Source organism: Taeniopygia guttata, chromosome 9 (assembly GCF_048771995.1).
Source record: "Taeniopygia guttata chromosome 9, bTaeGut7.mat, whole genome shotgun sequence".
NCBI lineage: Eukaryota > Metazoa > Chordata > Aves > Passeriformes > Estrildidae > Taeniopygia > Taeniopygia guttata.
The window spans coordinates 22869649-22888088 of NC_133034.1; the positions used below are offsets into that span (position 1 = coordinate 22869649).

At 46.3% G+C, this 18440-nt stretch overlaps 1 protein-coding gene and 1 long non-coding RNA gene across 4 annotated transcripts in view; one reads left to right on the plus strand and one right to left on the minus strand.

The window, feature by feature from the left end:
- The window catches only part of LOC140684696 (uncharacterized), a 28304-nt gene extending 13729 nt beyond the window's left edge, over positions 1 to 14575 (minus strand). The window contains exons 1-3 of the long non-coding RNA XR_012057361.1: positions 12848 to 14575; positions 12441 to 12521; positions 811 to 853 (exon numbers count right to left, since the gene is read on the minus strand). This is a non-coding gene — a long non-coding RNA (uncharacterized lncRNA). The remainder of the gene's footprint in view (positions 1 to 810; positions 854 to 12440; positions 12522 to 12847) is intronic.
- A 3282-nt stretch (positions 14576 to 17857) lies between these two features.
- GOLIM4 (golgi integral membrane protein 4) overlaps positions 17858 to 18440 on the plus strand; it is a 30946-nt gene continuing 30363 nt past the window's right edge. For 2 of the 3 annotated variants that reach the window (XM_012575646.5, XM_041718126.2), the window contains exon 1: positions 17858 to 18432. In XM_012575646.5, coding sequence (XP_012431100.5) covers positions 18246 to 18432 — 187 coding nt within the window. In that variant the 5' untranslated portion in view covers positions 17858 to 18245. The remainder of the gene's footprint in view (positions 18433 to 18440) is intronic. The other variant, XM_030280198.4, reaches the window with a different exon arrangement.

Genomic DNA, 18440 nt, shown 5'->3' on the forward strand with positions numbered 1-18440 from the left:
CCAGGCTGCTGGGGATGCTCTGCCTCTGGCTCACGTTTCTCTGAGTTGTGATGGGATTTCTCCAAGAACACTTCAGCCTGTTGTGCTTACATCAACACTGAATTGATGCTCAGACAGGCTTTCCACAAATCTGGTTTGTTTTGGGGATGGACAAACAGGGGAGTTAGCTGGAGCCACAGAGTCATCATTATTTTCTAACTTTGTTTTGTCTTTAGCACAACAGATGTCCATTGAAAAGAAAAACATGTTCCCAATGCTTTTAAGCTTGCCAGGATTTTCCCTCCACAAGCATCTCCAACAAAAGCTGTTCCTGAGAAAAGTGAGTGACCCAAAGCCCCATTTGGAGCTGCCCTGAAGAATCCCATTTACACAGATTTCCACTTTTCTCTCCTTTTAGGCATCCAGTCTGAGCAGTTCCCAGTGATTGTGGGGCTGTGCAGTGCTAAAAAGCCCATTTAGCAGAGATGAACAGATGCATTTTGAGTTGTGAAATAAAACCTGGCCCTTAAGGGGCGAAATTCTGCGACATGAACAATCCTGTGATGCCACAGCAAAACCCTGTTAGGATAAGTTTGAAACCAATTTGCCATCAATGTTTTTGTACAAGCCCAAGTACACAAACTCAGTACCAGGTAGGCATTTCTAACAAGTGCAGGTGAGACAGGCACCTGTTGGTTTCCATATAAGCTTTGCAAAACCCCCTTTTGTGCCAGGAGAAAAATAATGAGGCTACATGAGCGAAAAAGCTTCACTTCTAGTGCAGACTTTGGGCTGTGTGAATGAAAATTGCACTGAAAATAAGCAACTCACCAGCACTCTGAGAACAGCAGGTCAAGGAAAAGCAGGATGAGAGCTGCAGAGGGGGAAAGAAGGAAATGAAAATGTTTTGTAAGCCCCCAGTTTCCATCAGCCAGGTACAAACACTTTATTCTCGTTTCCAATGAAACTCTGTGGATTGTTTCAAGGTAATAAACATCCACTGCTGATCATCACACTTGGCACTTTTGAGCGTTCATCCTGCAGATCTCAAAACACTTTACAAACCTCCAGCAAAGGCTGCCTGAAAATTCTGGAAAAATTTTCCTGAATGTTATCAGCAATTCATAGACAGAAAGAAAAAAATCAATTAAAAAAAAAATCACAGCAAATATTTTTCCATTATATTAACATCCAGGGATATCCACGGAAACAAAATCAGTTGTAAAATTTGCACAGTGGGAGATGAAATTTTTATAGTTTAAATAAACTACACATTGGAAGAAGAAAATTACCATGCCTCATTCCCAGGGGGGAAAAAGGCAGCCTGGGACATGTCCAAAGTGAAGCAGAGATGGGATTCTCAGAGCAGTTATCCTGAGGGCCACACCAGCTTCATGGGAAGCTTAGGTGAGCCTTATCAAACACAGTTTTATCTTTTGTGACAAAATGAGATCTCTGAACTCAGCAAAAAAACCGCCACAAACTGGGCAAGGATTTTTTTCCCCCCCTAATTTCTATTTTCCATTTCTTTTTTGGCTCTGAGATAAAACTGGTGAATAAAAAAGACCCCTTTGAATTAAAACATGACAGGTGCTCCCAGCTAACATTTCCTTGAACAGATTGTACTCTCAGTGGAGTGAAGGAAGAGTGTCAGTGCAGTATTTACTGCTTTGTGGAGGAGGAAACACTGCTTCCTTCAGTTCTTTAGGGCCTGCAAAATTCCAGCTGTTCCTCAAACAGCTGGAATGGCACAGGAGCAGGAGGTGTGTGGAGGGAGGAACAGGGAACCAGCAGCAGCCCAGGGCAGATACAAACACCCGGGGAACAGAACCCATCCAGCTGCAGGTCTGAAGGAATTCTGTGGCACAAAAAATCGAGGAAGCCAGGGGTAGGAGGATGAGAGCAAAAGAACTTCTCACCAAGATCCTTCAGACCAGGGGCCAGCACTTCCACAGCCCCCCACAAAACAGATGTGCTGGTTTAGGGAACTCTATAACCACGATTTGAGTATTATTTTTTTTTTCCCCAGCAAGTTTAATATTTGGAGTTTAGTTCAATCTCTGTCGTCACCTTCTGGGGAAATTTTCATTTTATTAAGTCTGAAATGGAAACCGAAGTGGTTTTACCTTCCCAGGGCTTCGTTTGGCCGGACAGAATGGGGAAAAAAGTGGAACCAAAGCTGTCCGTGCTCAGCCCAGCACTGCGGGCCAGACCCAGGGAGCTGCGGGAATGGCCGGGAGATACAGAAATACTCGGAAAAGTGGGAATGCTCGGGAGATGCGGGAATGGCCGGGATGTGTGGGAATTCCCAGGAGATGCAGGAATGGCTGGGAGGTGCGGGAATTCTCAGAAGGTGCAGGAATGGCTGGGAGATGGGGAATGCTCGGAAAAGCGGGAATGGCCAGTATATGCAGGAATGGCCAGGATATGCAGGAATGCCGGGACAAGTGGGAATGCTCGGGAGATCCGGGAATCGCCGGGATATGCGAGAATGGGTGGGAAAAGCGGGAATTCCCAGGAGATGCAGGAATGCTCGGGAGGTGCGGGAATTGCCGGGAAAAGCAGGAATGGCCGGGATGTGCGAGAATGCCAGAGAGGTGCGGGAATTCCCAGGAGGTGCAGGAATAGCAGGGAGATGCGGGAATACTCGGAAAAGTGGGAATGCTCGGGAGATGCGGGAATGGCCCGGAAAAGCAGGAATTGCTGAGATGTGCGGGAATGGCCGGAAAAGTGCGACCGGCCGGGATGTGCGGAATTCCCGGGATGTCCCCCAGCATCAGGGATCTGGTGTCACCTGGCGGTCGCATCCCGAAAAGGCACCGGGCACGGCAGGAAAGAGCCCGGCCCCACCTTCCCGGCTCCTCCGGGGCTGGGATTCGGGGCTATAATAATTATAATTAAATAATAATAAAATAAGGACGCCTGTGGGATTCCCGTTCCCCGCAGGAACAGCAGCTGAGTGCTGGCCCTGCGCTGGGTCTGAAATGTTGTCGGAATCTGAAATATTGATGATTCCAAGATTGTAGAAAGTCTCTGTCCTTCAGCCCCATTGGCAAAGCAGAAGCCATAATTCGTCTGTGCTGTTTCAAGGTTGTTTATTCTGTTTATCTCTAACATGTTCTGCTGCCCTGCCGCAGCTCTGTCCTGCAGGGCAGCGTGTGGGGCTCTGCCCTCAGTGGGATGTTACAAACATTAAATACCACAAACTACCTGTGCTGGATTTACAATAACGTGCCAATAACTGTCACCTACGTTGGACAGTGTGTCCCCAGCCTGAACCAACAGAAAAATGCCAACACCACAGTGAAACATGGAGGGCATGGAGAAGGAGGAAAAGGACAAGACACACCCAATTTCCTCCATCTTGTCCCCTCTGAACCCCTAATCTAGAATCCTAAAATTTTACTTTTGCACCCGTGCCACACTTAATTATTACTTATATCAAACACTCAGAGCTGGTAATTCATCCTGTAAGATTGAAACCTCTTTTCCATGGGCAGAGATCACAGCCAGTGTCTCTGGGGGCTCTGTCCAGGGGGGTTCCTGACCCCTGCCAGGGTCCCAGACCTGCCAGGTCAGCCAGAGGGAAGCTCTGGATTCCCACAAAATGTCACTGCCTGAGCAGCCACATAAACCAAAGCTCCCAGGGTTACCCAGCACGGGCTGGTGCTGCTGAGGAATATCAGGGTGTAAATAGGAGAGAAATAGAAATAATTCAGGGTTAAAGAGCATCGAACAAGGGAGAAGAAAGAAGAGGAAGGAAAACATCTCAAAGTGGCTCTGCCTGAACGGTGGAGAAGAGAATAACTGTGTAAAACACTCCTTTGTGTCAGAGAGTAGCACGAGGTGGACTGGAGAAGTTTCTTCCAGGCAGGGATCACAAAGCCTTGGAATCTTTAAGGCTGGAAAAGACCTCTGAGCTCATCAAGTCCAGTGCCAGCCCAGCATCACCCCCGTGCTCACCATTAAACCCCGTCCCCAGGTGCCACATCCACAGAGTCTCCAAACATTTCCAGGGATGGTGACTCCACCACTGCTCTGGGCAGCCTGCTCCACGGCCTGACAACCTTTTCCATGAAGAAATTTTCCCTAATATCGAGTTTAAACCTCCCCTTGTGCAGCTTGAGGCTGTTTCCTCTCATCCTGTCACTTGCTGGAGGGAAGACCAACCCCACTTGGCTCCAGCCTCTGTGTTTGCTGAGAAGTTCAGGTGCCAATGCCATCCCTAGACTGGGATAAAAATAATCTAATGGATACAAATAATATAAAAAGAACACTGTGGCCACACCTGAATAGTTTTAGGAGCAACCACCCCATCCTGACAGTGTCCATACCCAAAAGTAGAATTGTGCTGTGCAAATTGAGAGCCAGAACACCTCAGCATTTTCCCACCAGGCAGCACTTGCGAGAAATATTTCTGAAATATTTGTGTCACTGGATGTTCTTGTTACAAGGTGTTAAATTTGGCTAACAAATATACTGCTCCTTTTTCATGTAGAACGCGGCTGCACTTCAGTCAGCATTTCTCCCCTCATTAAAAAGTAAAACGAAACCTCATCAGCACAAGGTGATTTGCATACAGAGGCTTCCCTGCCACGTCTAAAACATGAAGTCATATTTCATTGAAAAACCCCCAAAAACGCTTATGTACTCACTTCAAAGGGCTTAATTGTTATTCAGCATGTGAGAGGTTATTAAGAACCCCAGAAGGATTTGCTGGATTTTTTCTGCAAATACTGTCACAAATGTGCTCCAGTCGTTTACTTGTGCAGTGCTTAAAGATGAAGTTAAAGGTCACACAGCCCTCAATCCACATGGAGGTTCCTAAAAAAGCTTGGAGAAGCTTCTTGCTGATGAATAGAAACCTAAAATGTGGCAAAAGGTAGGTGGCTTTTGTCCAGCAGGCAGCTGCATTCTAGGAGGAACTTAGAAAAAAATTTAAAATACGACACACCAGGGAGCTTGGAGTGAGGAATTTTTGGTGTGTTGCCCTACTTTTAAAGAGATTATTAATGAGCTGGGGATCATCAGTCAGTCTCTTTGCCTCTTCCTTTTGTTTCTCTCCTTGTTTCTCTCATCATCCTCTTCAGTGGTATCAGCATTGTTGGCCACTCCTGGAGGGGCTCTAGGGAAGGAGAGACAGCAGTAAAAAAGCTCTTTACTGCACATTTTACCCTGTATTTTCTAATCCCTTTTCAACTAGAGAGTCCTGATCTCAGGGGTAAATATGGTCTCAAAGTAAAGTCCACATAAACTTCAAGGCAAAAGGAATTTATAAGATATTGGACAGAGAAGTAGTATGATCAAAGAAAACATCAAAAAAAGAAAATTCCAGACTCAATCTTTAGGTGCAAAGGAAAATAACTCAAATTGGCAGGAGCACATTCCTGGTTGGTTGTTTCAGTAAAAGCAGCTCATTATTTGAAGGAAGAAACCCTTCCCCAACCTAAAATAAATGGAGATTTACAGTGCAGCCCCCACCTGGCTTGGGATGACAACAAGACTTTTCTACAAGGTATCCAAAACAGTCAGAACCCCAGGGTCTGGAATGTTTTAGTCTTAGAACCATAGAAAAGAATTACAGAATGGTTTGATTTGGAAGGGCTTAAAGACCCTGTTCCACCCTCTGCCATGGGCAGGGACACCTTCCACCATTCCAGGCTGCTCCAAACCCCATCCAACCCAGCCTTGGGCACTTCCAGGGATCCCGGGGCAGCCACAGCTTCTTTCTGTGCCCAGAAAATTTGGAGAATCCCTGGCTGAACTCTCCCTTCCCCTGATTCAAAGAGCTCTGTAACTTCCAGGTGTCACCTCTGAGGGAGGTGTTATCCATCCCCACAGGGGATGTTGGTGTGGAAAGCAGCTCAGATCACAAAATCCCGACTGCTGGGACGGAGCACAGAGCCTCCTCTGCTGGGCTGTTTTTAAAGGCAGGGTCCCAGGCAATGTTTCTTGTAGTCAAGGAGAATCTGTGTTGAAAGGAATTTAAATGGTGTCCCAACAAAGCACTGTGGCATGGAAACAGGATAGAAAGCTTGGATGCACATTCTGGATCTGGTTTATAATGAGAGGGTTTGGGGCCCAGGCAGTACTGAAGAGATTTCCAGGGATTTCGAGAGCTATGGCCAGATCTCCTGGGCAAAGTTTGCTGTTATGAGGGACTGCTCTACCTAGGCTGAACTGCACAGTTTTGTGAGTGAAAAAACCCCAAGGATGATCATTAGTTGAGCTTTGCACTCTGCAGTTTTTTATGTTCACATGCAGGAGCTGTGAGCAGTGGTAACAGCTTTGGCACCTTAAAGGATGTTTGTTATTGCCAGAGGAATTCCTGCACTAACTGAGAGTGTTGAACATCTGCCACTTATGAGTTTGTCACAGAATCCCAGAATGGTTTGGGCTGGAAGAAACCTTAAAGCCCATCCAGCTTCACCCCTGCCTGGGCAGGGACAGCTCCCACTGCCCCAGGCTGCTCCAAACCCCATCCAGGCAGGATTTGGGATTCCAGGGATCCAGGGGAGCCCTCAACCCAAATGAGGCTGATGTAGAGCATCCTCTGAGGTTAATATGAAGTGCTCTTCCAGAACAGCTGTTTTCCCAAGAAGGGACACTCAGGAGTGTCACCCAGCCTCTGAGAACCCTGAAGTTTTCAGCTGTGTGTTGCATTCACATGAATATATCAAATATCATGTTATATCTGCACAGGCTTTGGAGTGAGCTCTAAAAAGCACATTGCTAACAGTGTGAGGCTTGTTAAAGCCAGGGGTTTAGCTCTTCCCTTCAAATAAGGGAAGGAACCTGTTTCAAGAACAATGTTCTAGATACTGTAATTCCTACGGGGAAAAAATGGAAATTTATCTTTCATTTAAACCAACTTTGCTTCGGATGAGGCCATGTGCCTTTGGTATTTATAGAGAAATACTGGCAAATTTGGTTAGAGGTGACAAAGAGGATGGGTAATCCTGATGCTTCATGCCTTGAGAAAATCACATAAAAACTACTTCTTGAACAAGTTTCAATATTTGCACTGAAACACGTGAAGAGAGCTCTAAAAGGACAGTGGACACTGAGCTGAGGGGGGAAAAAGGACAGCAAGCCCACTCTTGAACCTGATATATCACCAAATACCACAGTGATGAATGCTGTAAAAAATTCAGGGGTTTAGGATGGACACATCAAAGTGGAATAAGAAGTTTCCAACCTCATCTACTCTGTGCTTACTCTCATCTATTAACCAAGCCCCATTTATGTGTCCCAAAGCAGAGACAACCTTCTTTTCTCAAAATACCCTGCAAAAGTGGAAAAGGGAGAGTCTGACTTCAAAAGCTCTCCAACACTCTAGCAGTAGATCAAGTGTATTTTAATTAGAAAAAGGTTCAGGCTGCAGAATACAGGTCTGGCTCTGGACCCAAACTGCTCTAAAATGCAGCCTGGCTGTCATCTTTCAGCTGGGGGCTCTTACTTTTACTGTGGAAATAAAAATGAAAAAAATCCTCCACTGTAGCATTGGTAGGAGTCCAAATTGACAATAAAGTTGCTGGAGTTTCTTGGGATTTACCCTAACAGGAAGTTTTATCGCTGCACATCAGCGTTAGTCATGCCTCAGGTTATGAGTCAAGTCAAAACAAAGCAACCACCTCTTAAATTGTGAAGGGAAAAGAAAGTAAAAGTGAAATTTGGAGTATGCTGTAGGCAATAACCTGATGTTGGCTTTAACAGAAGGAGGGTGTCATCCAGAAAAGGGTCTGTAGGAATTCCAGTCTTTGTTTTATTTTGCACATAATACACATTAAATAGCAATTCTGAGAAGTGCAACCCTTAGGTGAACATAGTTCTTGCTTGATTTGGTTAGGATTTGCACTTTTAATCAATCATTCTTAAAGGTAAGAGGTCAGCAATTATTTTACCTTTAGATTTGGAGGTTTCTGCCATCTGAAACTGGAGAAAAATCATCAGCTCTTCCTAACAGTAGGTTTCCTCTACATGTACTACATGAACCCAAAAGCTCTATTGCTTTGCTGCAGCAGCTTTCTCTATTCTTTCAGTCTCTTTAGACATAAAACAAGTTAATTTTAAGCAACTGGGATCTTTACCTGGGCCACTGCAGAAAGCTTTATCAAAAATTATCAAAGTTTTATCGAAATGTGGCAAATTCCATCTCCTTGTTGCTGGCATTTGAATGTTAAAATATCCAATAATGCATTTTGATTTCTAACTGTTTTGGTTATTTCACCCCTTGGAATACCACAGCTCTAGTCCAGATGTATTTTAATCTTCCTTACTGCCCCTGCCAAATTTCTGTTTCCCATTTGCTGAGTACTCTCATCATGAGCAATATGTCTATGTCACTTCCTCCCTGTATGTTCAGGCTTTTCCTTGACTCATGCAATCTGGAAGAAGCTAAGCCCAAAGGAAAATTGAAGCCCTGTAGGGTTGCTATTTTTAAATACAAGAACTTCAGTGGGGCTGTTTGAAAAGGAGATCGCTTTTGAAGATAATAAACAACATGCAAGAAATACCATTCACAGTTCCTCTTCAAAGTCTTGTGTCCCAGCCCTGGAGCAGGTCAGCAAAAATGACACTCCAAAAAGCATAAAATATCCAAAGAGAAGCCACAGAGAATCAGGTTTCCGCAGCCTGATGTTGTGGGGTTTGAATTATTTGCTGAAACAAGTGACTGTCCCCACTGATTGTGGATGCCCCATCCCTGGAAGTGTTCCAGGTCAGGTTGGAGCAGGCTGGGATAGTGGAAGGTGGAGGGGAAGGCAGGAGGTGGGACTGGATGGGCTTTAAGGTCCTTTCCAACCCAAACCATTCTGGGATTCTGGATCTGCATCACCAGGCTCTCTCTCTGCCTCTCCTCCTCAAGGATTGGCCTCAGCTCCTGCAAACCCATCTTTGATCCCTACAGGTGCAAGACCGGCTGCCCATGAAACAAATCCTCCTCTTTCCACTTGAAATGGGCAGGAAGGGAAGGTCCCTTTGAGCCCAGAGACAAGAGATGCAAAGGTGTCCCAGGGGCAGCACATGGATCAGGAGTTCATTCCATTCCTTTTTGTTTCCCCTGGACTCTGTGAATTGCCATCCCCTTTTAAATGAGTCCCTGCTGGCAGTCACACACTGCAGTTCTGAGGCCCCCTGGACACAAGCTGAGCTCGCATTTAAAGCAGAGTGAGAGGCAAACAGCAAGAACGTGCTCAGAGTGCACCAGGCTTCTCTTCTGTCCAACAGCAAGAGACAGCCAGGGTAGGCAAATGTTGCTCCAGGAATCCCTCTGGCTGCCCTGGCTGGCTCCAGACCCTGGCAGGGGCTCAGAGACCCTGGCACAAAGTCAAAAACACCTGTGGCTTCCATTTTAGCCCATGGGAAAAGCTGTCAACTCTGCATGAGGAATTACAAGCCACAAGAGTTGGAGTAGTGTGATATTTGAATTAACACAGGTTGGAAAAGTATAATTTCGGGGTTCTTAGAAGGGGTTCAAGGGGGTATAAGATGGAGGGATTTGGGCATGTCCTGGCCTTCCTCTCCATTGTCTTGTTCTCCATGTCTTGGTGTGATGGTGACACTTTTCTATTGGTTTAAGGAAGAGATTCACAGTCTAACACAGATGATAGGAATTGGTGAAGGAATTGTAAACATACACATGTATCTTTGAGTATATAATGTGGGAGCCACTCGAGGCTCTCAGCAGATGACTGCCATGGCTTCCTTTCTGGACAGAGCTCAGCAGATCAGAGAAAGAATGTTATAGATAAGAAGAAATAAACAACCTTAAAAGCACAATCAGAAGCATTCCACGCTCCTTCTTTGCCTGTGTTCAGGCTAAGGGAAGCAAAGACTCTTTAGAACCTCTTGGGGTCACCCTGCCTGTTGGAACCCCGAGAGGAAATCGCCAGGCAAACACTTTGGGTTTCTGCCAGCACCTAAATGAATTCCAGCTGACAATCCTTGTGGCATTCAGAGGTGCCAGGGTGCCAAGCAGTATGCTGGGATCCCACTGCAGGCTGGAATCAGGAGTAAAACCCCTGCTGCTGCTCAATGCCCCAGTCCCGCTCACATCCCTCTTTCACTACCACTGTTCTGCTGCTTTTGCCTAAGTAAATACTTCCAGCAGAAGTTTATCTTTGAAAATCTTGTGGTTTATAGTTTAATATGAAAAGTAATGGTAGATGGGGTTTTTTTCTGTGCTAGCAGTACGAATTAAGTATTTTTCCATGTTAGGGGCCAATTGATGGTACTTTTCCCCCTGGCTGACTCTCCTCTTCCTGGACACTTACTTCATGAAACTTTCAGGAATGTCATATCTGAGATTGCTGCCCTCTGGTAAATCTACTTGAGTTAAACAATGAATTACAAGATTTGAAAGTGAACAACACACAATCACAACGCCCTTGTCTGATTGCAACATCATTTCCCAAGGAAATGAAGGGGTTTTTTTCAATCAAACAAGAAAAGGCATGCCCTGAGCTGGACTTTGTGGCTCTCAAGGACTGTTCATCATCATGGCCAAAGCAGAGGAATGTCTGATAGTGTAGGGGAGCAGATTTTGCTCTCAAGGCTCATTATTTACAAGGCAGTTACTCTGTGCAGAGCTTCTTACCAGCAGCTGTAGCACTTCTTTATTCACAATGTAAATGTGCTGTGTAAATGCCTGTAAAACTTTATGAGCTCCATTGCCTCCAAGCACTTCAGCCCAGGTATGGTTAATAAATCCTGCATGTGCACTGTCTCGACCCCCTCCCCAACCTTTCCAGGGCAAAATTCCACAGGCAAAGAGCTCCCCTGCACCCACTGAGCAGTGTTAGGGGTTTTTTGTTACCTGACTCTAAAAGACACTGTCCCCTTGTAAGGAGCTGTACCAGAGATTTAATTAACTTTACTTTTTCCATCCAGCACCTGTAGCCTCCACCTCACACACTCCCAGCCTTACTTAATGATGCTGCTGAGTGCCCACACCATCATCAATGATTTCTTTATTTCTTTAAGAGATTTTTTTAGGGTGAAAGCAGCAGCCTGGCTCTCCTCGATCTTCTGGAGAATTCCCACTAGGTGGCACCGATATCCAACATTCCCTCTCCACCCTGCGTGTGGATTCCCCTTGCTTTGCTCCAGGTCTTCTCTCCCCCCTCCCTTTTTTTTTTTTTTTTTTTCCTTCTGCAGCATTTCCAAACTCTGAGCTCATCGGTTTTAATAACTACAAAAACAAACAGCTCACGGGATTTTTTTTCCCTCTCCTTACAGTGCTGGATGGATCCAAGCCAAAAGCCAAGTTCTGTTTTTTCATAGGCAAAAAAAGGATCAATTTCCAGTGTGGTTTCTACAGCTGGTTCAGGAGCCTGACTGGTACAGCCATTAATTATTTCTTTTAGGACCTTCATCATTCGAGTCCTTAGAAGTTCTTTAATTTGTTATCCTCACTCATGTGCATCACAAACCTGAACTCTACAGGAACACCCCGATCCCAGACAGACCAGGGAGCTGGGAAACACGGAAAGCTGTGAGGAAAACTCAAGTAGCAGTGACTGAGAGCTGCCAGCAGCCATTCATCTTCCAGGAAATTAAATAATGCCTCAAATGAGGCTTTGGTAGCAAATAAAACACAATTGTTCTTTCAACAGGAAGTAGTCAAGATAATTCTCACTAATAGGACTGAAGTAATTTTGGATATCTTTCAGAAGAGATTGAGATTTTTCAGCAGGTCTTTCTCAAATTCAGCCCTTTTCTCCACTACTTTCTACTCTTATATGTTCCCAAACAAATACGTAGAATTCCTTTGGACTGGAACTAATTTTAGATGGTAATGTAGCAGCAAAGCCCTTCCAAGACTAACAATTAGAAAAGACAGTTTTGGGAAAAAAGCCTGCACACATTTTCCTGGTGTATAGCAAGAAGCTAGAAGTCAATAACTCAAATTAAATTAAAACTACTATTTGGGGATAACCCTGTAATTGACTGGATTAACAGCTTCTGTTTCTGAGTCTGCCAGGCCATGATAATATCATTAACAGAGATAACAGTAACATGAAAATCAATGTGGATATGGCTGTTGAAGTCCTGAGTTCATTTTTAAGCTCCTTTAAAATTCTTCATCTACATTTCTTCAGATTTAAAACATTAATTCCTGAGTGGTTGTTTTTCTCTCCTCAAATTAAATTGACACAGTAAGAGTTTCCAAACTCCATTTGAAAGTCTCTATTTCAGATCCTTAAAAAGTCACAAGGACATCCCAGACATAAACATCAAGGAATGCACACTAATTCATCACTCACTATCTTACAGTGCAATAAATAATGTAAACAATTATGAAGATGGGATTTCTGGAAGGCCAGACAGCCTTACAGCTGTGGGATATCAGACCCTGGCTTTTATTCAGGTGCTGGAAAAACAAAGACTGTGAAAAAGAAGTGGATAAGTATGACAGGAATGGAAAAAGCAGGGGATGGAATAATTCAAAATTCACTGACCTATTTACTCCTGCATCTGCCACAGCCTCTGGACAGCCCAACGGGAAATGCACCAGGAAAAAGTAATCACTGGAGATTATCCTGTGTAGGAGAGAGAAACAATGTCTGCAGTCAGCCTTCCCAAGCTCAACAATTTCCTCTAACTCATAAAAAGCAGAATGCAACTGCTGCCCTTTGCAACAGCAACGTGGGGCAGACAGGACAGAGAATTCCCCAACACTCCAGGCACAGAGAGCCCACGGGCTCCTGTGTCCTCACACCTGCCTGCTGCTCCCCCAGGAAACAGGGATTTCTCCCTCTCATTTGGGATTTTCACTCCCATTTGGGATTTTTCCCTCTCATTTGAGATTTTTCCTGCCATTTGGGATTTTTCCCTCCCATTTGGGATTTTTCCTTCCCATTCCCACCTGGCTGCAGGCGCAGCCTCAGGGCTGTGATGTGCAGTTGTTCATCCTGGGGCAGCCCAAGTTGTTGTCTGTATTTCACCCACTGGTTCAGAGGGATCTGCAGCATCAAAAAACCACACAGAAGCAGAATACAAACAGATCCCTGTGAAAATGCACAAAATTTGCCGCTAGGTCAGTGCCCAAAGGCTCAAATATCCTTCCTCTTAATTGTAGGAGTATCCAGATTATCATTAGCACACAATCATTATTATTTTTCTTTTTTGTTCCTCAGGAACGGGGGTTTCCAATTGCTTATTTCTCAACAGGTGGATCACCTGACCATTGTTTAAAGTTAATTCACTGTTTAAAAGACATGAGATCCTACTCTTTATTTTAAGTGTTTACTACTGTTTTTATGGAAGCTGTCATGTTAAGAACAATGGAGCATGTAATGGCATGAGGAGGGGTTTTTTCTCTGGGGATTGCAGCAAAAGGCTGATCAAATTTCAGTGTTTTTTAGAAGTTGTTCTGCCTTGAAAGGGAACTAATGGCTCCAGCAGGGGATGCTCTGAATTTCAGCTGTGGTGACTGCATGGCAGTGACACAAAGTCGTGTATGGCCATTCCAAGTGCATCCTGCATGGAAATGCAGCAAAGTAAATTTGTAGCTCCGTGGCAAATACAGCTCCACCACTTCCAAGTCCTGCTGCAACAGCTGTACATTTGAATCCATCTACTTACCTGCATGAATTATTCACAAAGGATAATGGTTTTGAGCCAGTAAAATGACAAGACTGTTTTAAGTCAGGAAACAAGATCAAGTCCCAGTGTGGCCTCCTCAGTCATCTCCACCATGAACCACATTTCTCACATTTCTCAGTGGGGAATTGTTTAAATTACTCCTTGTACCCCCACAAAATTTCATCAGCAATGTTTCATCCCCATTCCTACCACAAGTAATGAAGGATTTAGAAAAAAGTGTCTTTATGTACATCCATGAAGTAAAAGTCAATCATCGTCTCCTACTCCACACGCAGAACTGGGAGCACCAGAAGATAAATGTCAAAGCTCTGACACCTCGGAGTGTCCAGTTTGGGATGCTTTATGTTTGGTTATTTTTTCCCCCAGAATATTAAATAGCACAGAACTTTCTCTATTAAAACACAGCCCTCCTGTTCTCACCTCCAATCTGGATAACAGCAAACAGAGTTCAACTGATTAGTCAAGCTGGACCCTCAGACACAGCTCAGCTATAAAAAGCCTGGCTTCCCCCAATGTCACAAACTATGACCTCAAGCAGAGGTAAATTCAATTTTCCCAGGAGCAGCCACTTCTTCAAGTCCAATTTTTTTATTCCTGCAGCTCCTGATTGCTAAGAGATGACACTGCATGTTAAAACAACCTTTTTATGTCTCAGTAAGCTTTAGCCACTGGGCAAAAAGGTTAAACATCTGCAGCTGGAATGTACTTTGTAGCTGCAGAGGTAACAACAGATGCCTTGCCAGGACATTCCTTTACTTTTGGCAGCCAAAGAAATGTTCTGTGACTTGTGTGGGACAACCTGCACCGTGCATTTCCAACGCGTGGGATCCCTGATCCATTCAACAGGAAGGTTTAAATAAAATAAAAATAAATAAAAGACCTGCTGCCTGATCTGTTTAGCTGCTGTGCTCATTACACCATTTTGGAAAAACTCAAAGCTGTTCAATGATCATTTTTATTAGAGATGTAATAATTGAGGCATGAAAAAAAAGTGATAGAAAATACAAAAAAATTATCTTATGTGGAGGAAAATAAACAAAGGAAACAAACAAACCAAAAACCATAGTTCTTTGGTGTCCAAATTACAGAGAGGTGCACTTCCCACATCTTGTGGTTGATGATGAGAACCTGTGTCCGAAAGAAATGGGATTTTTCTGACCTCTCTGCCCTGATCAGGTTCTCAGTTACCCAGGTCTGAGTACATGGAGAGGAACTTACAGGGTGATAATTAATACATTTCTCCCAACTTAGAGGAACTTGATTTTGCTCAAGATTCCTTGGGTGAATGTGATGGAGTTGGCCAATCTGTGGCCAAGGGCTGTGCTGAGCAGCACAGACTCCCAACTTGCACAAGTCTCCCATGGCCAGGAAATGCAGCCAGAGCTGATAATGAAAGGCTGGGTGTGAATTCCTGCCACCAACCCCCTGCAAAACACCCATCCCTCATCTCTCTGATTAGATCAGTCACGTAGCCAGACATTAGGCCAAGTTACATTTCTCTCCTAGCAACTAATTTAATGCTTTTTAATAGATTACAGCCTCTTTTAGGTCCAAACCTTTCTATTTTGGGAGTTCCCATTCAAATTTGCCTAATAGCTTTGCATAATAGTTCCTTGCTCCCAATAAATTCCTCATTTCAGCTTTAATTGGTTTGTTCATGGAGAAGCACAATTTACACGAGCTGAAGAGATCTTTCACTAGTAGCTACTGAATATAAGTAATATTTGATTAAACAAAATGAGATAGTAATTTGCTCTTTTTTCCCCTAGCATTTGTTAATGATATTGGCAATTTCTACTAGCAGTTAAAGAATATTTACACCATAATCAATTAAATGTATTCAGAATAGATATTAAATAACACTGTGGGTTCGGTGTCCTTTTAAATTTACATTTTATCATTTTAAACATTTTAAAATGTCAGCCAACTGTTCTCCAGCGCAAAGTAATCAAAACTGAAGACACAGATTGGTTTTATGAGTGGTGATATAAGCAACAAGTGGAAACAAAAAAAAATTAAATCATTTGAAGAGCTGTAATGCTGAAGTATAAATCCCCCCCAGTGATTTGAAAGTCTCAGTCCAAAAATAAAGAATTGTCTCATTTTACTCAGCAGAGCTCAGCCTGAAGAGCCTGGAAATGGAAAAAGCACAGGACAGCTCAGAAGGAGTTTGGTAGAGGGAGGGGAGCTGGAGCTTGGGTGATACTAAGGAACTTCCTGGAAATATTTTTGTGAAAGAAATGGATACTCTAAACCAGCATGAAAATACCTCAACTTGAAACACTCATGTTTGGAAGAAAATATTTTAAATGTAGCTTTGAGTACCCCAGGAAACTTCCTAAAGACAAGGTCATGATTTTTTTTTTTTTAATCATCACTGTTGCAAAGCAATTACAGTTCCTTCCTGGGTGTCTAACCCATAATTTCAAACACTTTGGTCCTCAAATAAGAGCAAGGGATTCCATTAAATGAAAATATATCAAACAGATATATGAAATGCACATAGAAATCATATTAGCTTGTGGTACTGACTGCTATTAATTACTGGAATATGCAGAATATTTGAATAAGAATTTTGTAAGCTTCTTTGATGTTGTTTTCCTATTTAGGCCAGAATAATGCCTATGCAAAAGACAGATTTATGAGTTAATTATACTTAGGAAAAAAATAACTTTGGCATATTAATTTGATTTTTTGTTGCTCATTCTTCTAGTTTAGCTTCAGAGTTGGTTGGGTTTTGTTTGTCCTGTAATAAAATACACTAGGAGAGGGAGCTGCATTTAGGCTTAGTCTGAATTTATGCTGATGAAGTATACACGACACCTTTTCCAGCACCAGAGGGGGATTCGGGAGCACTGAATTAGGATGGCACATTTTTGGGAGCCTGACCTGAGATGCACCAGTGGCCTGGGCTGGGCTCTGGGGCAAGAAAAGGCCAAGGACAGTGAAGGCTGTGACAATCAACACCCAAAACAAAGTGCAGCCAACGAGCCATGAAAAAATAGATTAATGTGGTGAGTAGGTTTAGATGGGATATTGGGGATGGAATTCCCAGAGCAGTGTGGCCGTCCCTGGATCCCTGGCAGTGCCCAAGGCCAGGCTGGACACTGGGGCTGGGAGCACCTGGGACAGTGGGAGGTGTCCCTGCCATGGCAGGGGTGGCACTGGGTGATCTTTAAGGTCCCTTCCAACCCAAACCATCCTGGGGTTCCATGAACCAAGCAGGGGCTTGGCTACCAGAGGCTCTTTGGGGCTTTGCCTTCCCGGTGCCCGGGAGCCCCAGACGGGTCCTGGCGGTGCCACTGGACACCTCCGCTGTCACCTCCCCTGTCACAGCCCCTGTGTCACCCTCTCTGTCACAGCCCCTCTGTCACCTCCCCTGTCACAGCCCCTGTCACAGCCCCGCGGTCACAGCCCCGCTCATCACCGCACAAGCCCCGGTCCGAGGCGGCCCCGCACCGGGGGATGAGGGGATGAGGGGATGAGGGGATGAGGAGATGAGGGGATGCGGTGATGCAGGGCTGAGTTGGATGAATGTTTGAGGGGATGAGTGTTTGAGGGGATGCGGGGATGAGGGGATAAGGAGATGCGGAGATGCGGGGATAAGGAGATGCGGGGATAAGGAGATGCGGGGCTGAGAGGACGCGGACATGAGGGGATGAGGGGACGCGGACATGAGGGGATGAGGGGCTGCGGTGATGCAGGGCTGAGGGGCTGCGGAGATGCGGGGCTGAGGGGACGCGGGGCTGAGAGGCTGAGGGAACGCGGGGCTGAAGGGATGCGGAGATGCGGGGCTGAGGGGATGCGGGGCTGAAGGGATGCGGAGATGCGGGGCTGAGAGGACGCGGAGATGCGGGGCCGAGGGGACGCGGGGCTGAGGGGATGCGGAGATGCGGAGTCGAGGGGACGCGGGGCTGAGGGGACGCGGAGATGCGGGGCTGAAGGGATGCGGAGATGCGGGGCTGAGGGGATGCAGAGATGCGGGACTGAGGGGACGCGGAGATGCGGGGCTGAGGGGAGGCGGGGCTGAGAGGATGCGGGGCTGAAGGGATGCGGAGATGCGGGGCTGAGGGGATGCGGAGATGCGGGGCTGAGGGGATGCGGAGATGCGGGGCTGAAGGGAGGCGGAGATGCGGGGCTGAGGGACGCGGGGCCGCAGCCGGAGGCCGGCGGGGCGGGAGCGAAGCGCGGCCGCTGCGGACGGACGCGGCGGGCACCCAATGCGCTCGGGAGGGAGGGCAGAGCCCCGCGGCCCGGCCCAATGAGGCCGCGCCCGGAGCGGGACTTCCTTCGGGGATCCCGCGGCGGGGGAGCCGCGATCCCGCCGAGCGGGGACACGTCAGTGCGGGGCCGGGAGCCGCCTTTGTTCCCCGCAGCCTCCCCCGGCCGCGGGGACCGGCACACGGCCGCAGGGACGCGGAGCATCCCCGGCATGGGCCCCGCTGCTGCCCGCACCGCACACACCGCCCCGGGCGCCGCCGCCGCCGTGCCCCGGGGCTGAAACGCTGGGCCGGCCCCGCCTCCGCCGTCCCTCCTTCCCTTCTCTTCCTCCTCCTCCTCCTCCTCCTCCTCTGCTCCTCCCGGGGCCTCCGATGCCGCCGCCTCCCGCCCGCTGCTGAGCCGTGACGGGCGGGGGCCCTGGGGACCCCGCCGGGGACATGGGCAACGGGATGTGCTCCCGGAAACAGAAGCGGATTTTCCAGACGCTGCTGCTGCTGACCGTGGTGTTCGGGTTCCTGTACGGGGCGATGCTCTACTACGAGCTGCAGGGCCAGCTGAGGAAGGCTGAGGCCACGGCGCTCAAGTACCAGCAGCATCAGGAGTCGCTCTCGGCTCAGTTACAAGGTACTTCC